Source organism: Plasmodium reichenowi, chromosome 1 (genome assembly GCF_001601855.1).
Source record: "Plasmodium reichenowi strain SY57 chromosome 1, whole genome shotgun sequence".
NCBI lineage: Eukaryota > Apicomplexa > Aconoidasida > Haemosporida > Plasmodiidae > Plasmodium > Plasmodium reichenowi.
Window position 1 is genome coordinate 75,339 of NC_033646.1, and position 7,916 is coordinate 83,254.

General features: G+C 20.8%; 1 protein-coding gene across 1 annotated transcript in view; it reads left to right on the forward strand.

The window, feature by feature from the left end:
• Positions 1 to 272: 272 nt before the first annotated feature.
• Positions 273 to 7,916, forward strand: part of PRSY57_0102200 (ubiquitin carboxyl-terminal hydrolase 1, putative) — a gene marked incomplete at both ends in the record, with an annotated part of 11,381 nt that continues 3,737 nt past the window's right edge. The window contains one exon of the mRNA XM_020114357.1: positions 273 to 7,623. Within this exon, the coding sequence (XP_019970926.1) occupies positions 273 to 7,623 (7,351 nt within the window).

The window sequence follows — 7,916 nt, forward strand, 5'->3', positions numbered from 1 at the left end:
TATTTTTTAATAATATTTCGATTGGTAATATAAAATAATATTATATTATATTACATTATATTATATTATTTTATATTATAAATGAATTAAACGAACGCCTTATCCAAAATATACATTCCTTTATATAATATTTTATATAATTTCCATGTACATATATAAATATTTATTTGTATACATAAGATAATATAATTATAAATGATCGATTCTTTATATATAGAAATAAATAGACTTCGAAAGAAGAAAATAATAATAATTAATAAAAGAAAAAAAAAATGTCTTATATAAATAATAATGTCGAAAAAAGAAAATCATTAAAAAAACATAATAATAATAATAATAATAATAATAACAATAACAATAACAATAAAGTAGACACTCTTGATATTAAGAATTATGATGATAGTAGTAAACATATAAATAAAAACCCGCATGTTCTAGATTCGATTTTATTAAGCAATATGGAAAAAGATAAAAAGTTAAAATTATTAAATAATTATATTAATATGTTTGATAAAAATAAAAACGACAAAGTCACAACAAACCATCCGAGTCATAATATTTATAATAGTAAAAATAATGATACCTATGATGATCAGGATCAAGACGAACAATATGTAGATACGGACGACTCGTTCATATTATCTAATACAAAGAAAAAAATAAATAAAAGAGATATTATCTCATATGATAATTACATTTTTGAAGAGGAAGATAAAGTATCTTCGAAATATTTAGAATATAAAAACGACAGTACGCCTCATATGAAAAAGAAGAAAGACGAAGGTAGCAACAGAAAAGGTAACATAAACATGGACAGTAATAATAATAATAATAATATAAACACGAAGAGTAACACAAACAACAACAACAACAACAACAACAACAACAATAATAATAATAATAATAATAATAATAATAATAATAATAATAATAACGACGATTATTATGATGATAATAATTATTATCATAACAACCATAGCGATAGTATTAATAATAGTATTAATTATAATGATAATATTCATAGAAAAGAGAAAAAAAATAAAAAGAATACGCATAACGAAAAAAAATATATAAGTGATATGTATAATTTTCAATATGATGATTATGACAAAAAAAAAAAAAAAAAAAATACAATAGAAACATACGACTCCGATACGAAGAATAGTGATATTTTTATTAATACTGGATTTCTTCCCTACTCTTTGAATAAAAAAAAAAATAATAAGAAAAGGAAAGGGAAAAAAAAAAATGAACAAGAAGAAAATATGCACAACATTAATTATGATGATAATATGGATGACGATGATGATAATAATGATGATGATAATAATGATGATGATAATAATAATGATGATAATAATAATGATGATGATAATAATAATGATGATGATAATAATAATGATGATGATAATAATAATAATGATGATAATAATAATAATGATAATAATAATGATGATGATAATAATAATGATGATGATAATAATACTGGGTCTTTTTTTAAAAATAAAATGATCCAATCTCATGTTATAAACAACAAATATGATAACACAAATGATTATTTAGATGATCTTGAATCATTTGAATACAATAAAACAAAAAAGAAAAAAAAAAAAAAAAATGATACCATGGATGATGTTTTTAAAAATAAAAGAAACGATAATACAAAAGTAAAATATAATTATAATAATAATAATAATGATGATGATGATGTATTAGAATACGAATTAAATTATATACATAATTCTTTCGATACACATCCCAAAAAATGGATCCATTATTCTCTTCCAGATAATTATGATGGAGAAAAAAAGAAAAAAAAAAATAAAACAAAAAAAAAAAGACATGACATGAACTTTTATAGTATAGATAAAAATAATTTAGATGAACAGGATTTGTTTAGTAATCAAGAAGCATTAACCATTTTAAAAAAATTTTCTAGGGAAAATAATGTATCTGTTCCATATAAAGAAAAAAAAATAAACAAAAATAAAAAAAACTCATCAAATAGTATGTATAAAGATTATTCGAATAATATTAATAATTATAATAATAATAATAATAATAATAATAATAATGATGAAAATAATAATTATAAAGAGATTGTTTCTAATTATGATAATAACCATGAATACGATAAAAAAAATAAAAATAAAATCCAAGTTGAACAAAATGTACACATGATAAATTACGCTAATGTAAATAGGAAACATAATTCAGATATTCTCCCTAAAGAAGATGGAAGTAATAAAAAAACAAACATTAATAATCATAATGATAATAATTTTAATGTAAATAAAGAATTGTCTATTAACGACAATGTATATGAAAATTTTATAAGGGAATATAAAAATCTACAATCCCTATTTTCATATAATAAAAATAAAATCGAAGATCATTTAAATCCCCTCACGCGTATTATGGAAAAGAATAAAGAGGACAAAATTGTTTTAGAAAATAATATTAACAAGTTTATTTTAAATGCACATGAGGGGTTATCAAAAAAAATGTTGAGCTATCATATGGATGAACAGGAGGGCGTGCAAGGAATGAAATCTATTGAAGATGATAAAAAGGGTGATGATAATAAAGATGACGATGATAATGATGATGATGATGATGATAATGATGATGATGATAATGATGATGATGATAATGATGATGATGATGATGATAAAGATGATGATAATAATGACAATAATGATGATAATGATGATAATTATGATGATAATAATGATGATAATAATGATGATAATAATGATGATAATTATGATGACGAAACTACCATTAGCTATTCCAAAAGTGATTTATCAAAAATGGTTGAATATATAAATAATGATGATATGGAAGAAATGACAGGATTTAGTAATAATAATCCTGTATTACAAAAAAAAAAACAAAATAAAAAAAAGAAAAATGAACAGAATAAAGATAATATATTAACAAAAAATAGTAAACATAATAGTACACATACAATTAATTGTAAAAATAAAAAGGATCTTAAGAATTTATCCACATGTACAAATATAATGGATGAATCTATTCATAATAACAACAATAATAATAATATGAACAGTAATAATATGAACAGTAATAATAATATGAACAGTAATAATATGAACAGTAATAATATGAACAGTAATAATAATATGAACAGTAATAATATGAACAGTAATAATAATATGAACAGTAATAATATAAATAGTAATATTAATATGAACAGTAATAATATAAATAGTAATAATAATATGAATAGTAATAACAATATGAATAGTAATAATAATATAAATAGTAATAATAATATGAAGAGTAATAATAATAGTAGTAGTGATATGAAAATTATAGAAAGTAATAATATACCTTATTCGCCAAATAATAATATGAAAAAAAAAAAGAAAAAAAAAAAAAACTTAAAAGAAAAATTAAATAATAACATTAAATATAATGAAATAATTACAAAGTCATATATGTTTCCAACAAACAAAATAATAAAACATGATAAAGGTGTAGAATACGAAACAAAAAATTCAAAACATCTCTTACATAAAAATTTTAATAATATATATAACCAAAGTGAACAGAATTGGTCTCTTCATGAAGACCTTTTAAAAGAGATTTTAACAAAAGAAGAATATAATGAAAACTTGATCAAAAAAAAAAAAAATAAAAATAGTAAATTAAATAAAAAGACAGTACATAATGAAGAAACACTTCTACATAAACAAATCGAAGAAAAATATGATAACGTACATACTTATATAATTGAAACGAGAAAAAATAAATATTCTCTTAGTGACCATGAAAAACAAAACAGTTTTACAAAAGACCGGGTTCTTCATTCAAAAAAAAAAATCAAAGGAAAAAAAAATAGTAAGAGCAACATGAAAATGGTATCTCCAAATAAGGAGAACAAAAAGGAAAGAACAATGAAAAATCAAAATGATAATCATCTTAATAATCATGAGAGTGATGACAATAATAGTAATGAAAACAGTTATGAGGTAAGTACTATGTATGATGGAAACAATAGCAGTATTCATGATGATAATTCAAAAAAGGAAAAATTCAGTGATAATGAAAAATATCATGAACGTGCTGAAGAAGAAAATATAAGTGATGATCTTTACCAAGAAGATGATAGTGATCATTCAAATAAAGAAATTAAAATGAATATGAAATCAATGACCAGCTTCGATAAAGAAAAAAGGAGATATACAATACAAAATCTTGAAGAAATAAAGAAAAAATCCAAAAAAATTATTAACAAAAATGAAAACCACAAATATGGGTATAATAGTGATTATATGAACGATTCATGTGATTTAGCGGTGGAAAAAAAAGATAAAAAAAAAAAAACACAACAAGAAAATTGTGATAATAAATGTGATAATAAATATGGTAATAAATGTGATAATAAATATGGTAATAAATATGGTAATAAATATGGTAATAATTACGATAATAACTACGATAATAACTACGATAATAAGTACCATAATAACTACGATAATAAGTACCATAATAAGTACCATAATAATAATAACAATTGTGATAAAGATAATTATAATAATAAGGACAAATTTCTTCCCAATGATCAAGCTTTTAATTATGATAATCGTAAAGGAAAAAAAAAAAATAAAGAAGATATATTAAAAGATCAATATAATGATGAACATATAAAAGAATATTTTTATTCCTTAATAGAAGGACAAGTCTCTAAAAACAATAAAAACAAAAAAAAAAAAAATTCGCAAAGAGATTATAGTTTGAATAAATCTACTAAAGAAAAAGGAGTAAAAAAAGAACGTCTTTTACACAATAAACATTTTAAAGACACTGATTCGGAAGAAGATCAGAACAACAAAAAAAATAAAAATAATATTTATTTAAAAAAAAATTACGACCAAGAAAATGAAAAAGATAATGAATATGAAAACGAAAAAAGTTATAAAAAAAGTACACGCCCTTATTATGAAGAAGATCATACACCTTATCGTAAACAGAATATTCAGGATTGGTCTTCCTACACAAAAGATAAAGAAAATAAATTAAATATGGATGATGATATAAATATGAATAAAGGAAATGACCAAGACATAAGCCGTACCTATAAAAATGAAAAAAATAAAGAAGAAGATAAATATGAAAAAAATGAAAAATATGATAAATATGATAAATATGAAAAAAATGAAAAATATGAAAAAAATGAAAAATATGAAAAATATGATAAATACAAAAAAGATAATAAAAATCAACATGATGATCCACTTTATGATAATATTAAAAATTACGATAATGATAATAAAGGGCTAGAGTTCTTTTCAAACAATTTCTTTCATATTAAAAAATTTATAGAAAAAAAAGAAAATGAAAATATTCACATGTCAAAAATTGAAAATTCACAAAAAGAAGAAGAATTAAATCTTAAAAGAAATAACCTGAACAGTTCAGGTAAAACAGAAAAACTTGAAAAATTCTTAGGATTATATAAAGAAAATAATGAAGCTATGGATTTTTATAAGAGTGTTTTGATAGAAGAAAAGAATAGTATGAATATGTCAAAAAATATGATAAATAAGAATAATTTAAATGATGATCGTATGAAGGATAATATATCTAAAATAAATCGTTATAATAGTGATGATACATATATAAAAGTTGAAAATAATTACGATAATAAAAAAGAAATGAACAATTCTGATGAGTTAAATGGTAAAAATAATAATAGTAATAATTACAATAAAAGCCACAGCAAAAACAACAGCAACAGTAACAGTAACACCACCACCAAGAACAACAACAATAATAATAATAATAATAATGGTGGTGATAAGAATCGTCGTAATAATTTTAATAATAATAATAATATTTATATGTGTAAAAATGTAAAGAATATAATTTTATCTTTAGAATTAAGTAATGAAGAAAAAATTAATGAAGTGAGGAAAATTTTATTTTATTCATCAAGTGAAGAAAAGAAATATATTATGAATGAAATATTAAATATATTATATATTTATCCACAATTATATGTTTCTTGTATTATTAGTTTGTTTTATTTATTTATATTAGATAATGAAATCTTTGAAAAATATTTTAATGCTGATGATTTAGTATACCTGTTTAATGAAAAAATAGATTTTAGATATGCTGAGTGGTTCTTAAAAACGTACCTATTTTATAAATATAAATATTCTGATAATACACATACCAAGGGATCTATATATTATATAAAGAAGGGTTCACCAAGAAATAGTATGAAAAGGGAGGACAGCAATATGTATGCTGATCAAAAAAGTGTCATGGTAGAAAATACAAAAAAAAATTATTTAAATGAAGGAAACCAAAAAGATGATGATAACAAAAACAATTATGACGATAACAAAAAAAATGATGATGATGATAACAAAAACAATTATGACGATAACAAAAAAAATGATGATGATAACAAAAAAAATGATGATGATAGCAAAAAAAATGATGATAATAACAACAAAAATGAGGATGATGATAGTATCAACGTCTCAACAAGTTTAAAAGGAATCCATAAAAACACGTTTGATCCTTTTTTTGAGAAACACAGTAACAGCTCACTTATAGATTCAGGTGATGACTACTTATGTGATATGAATAATTTATCCAATAATAAAAAAGATATATATATCTTATGGACATATTTTGAGAGCTCGAAATGTGTAGGATATAATGAATGTAAAACATTATTAAGTTTATGCTTAAAAAACGAAAATGAAACATGTATTAATAATATTAGTGCTTCTAAAGTTAGAAGTTTAGTTATCTCCATATGGTCGAATATACCTTCATCGAAACCTAAACGTTCATTTATAAAATTAATATTTAATTGGATAAATAATAAAAAAGATGATTTACATAAAAAAAAAAATTTATTTTATTTATTAAAATCAGAAAAGAAAAATAATAAGAATTTATCAAAAATATGTTTTAATTATTTCTTAAATTATTTAATTAAATATAAAGATAATTGTTCAAATGATATTATATATATATTATATTTGATAGATGAAAATGAATTAAAAATATATTCGAAAAATTTTATACAAAATCATAAAATAAATTTTAATCAATTTATATCCATATGGAATATTATGTGTATATTATTTTGGGATACTGATGAAATTAATAATTTTACATTTTTACAAAAAAATAAATATTATTATTATGATTTTATGTTAATATTCTTAAAAACATTTTATGATTATATAAATGTAAATAGAGACATGAGAGAAATCATGAAAATGAAATTGAAGAAAACATTTCTAACAGGATATCATCATGATGTTGAGGCACCTCAAGAACATATATCCCTTTACCAAGAAAAAAATATTACTCATAATCAAGACAATCGTTTAAGTTTTACTTATATGAAAAAAATGTCTCTCTTGAATTCATCCATAAATAATAATAAAGAAGACAAACATGAGGATCAAAATGAATATCTGAATCTTTTTGATATTGAAAATATAATTAATAATTTTAATTTTACTGATTTTGTAAATAATGAAATTAGTAGAGACAATTATTTCGATTCGTTCTTTGGAGCGACCAATATGCCTATCCCCAGCATGTCGAATATATCTTTGACTGGTGAGTTTATGAGGAACAATATATGTATATATATGTATATATATGTACATATGTATATGAATATATATGTATATATTTGTACATATGTATATGAATATATATGTATATATTTGTACATATGTATATGAATATATATGTATATATTTGTACATATGTATATATGTTTATATTTACCTATATTTATTACATCGATCGCTTGCTTTATGACCACACTTTTTCTTTTTTTTTTTCTTTTTTTTCTTTTCTTTTTTTCTTTTTTTTTTTTTTTTTTTTTTTTTTTTTTTTTTTTTTTT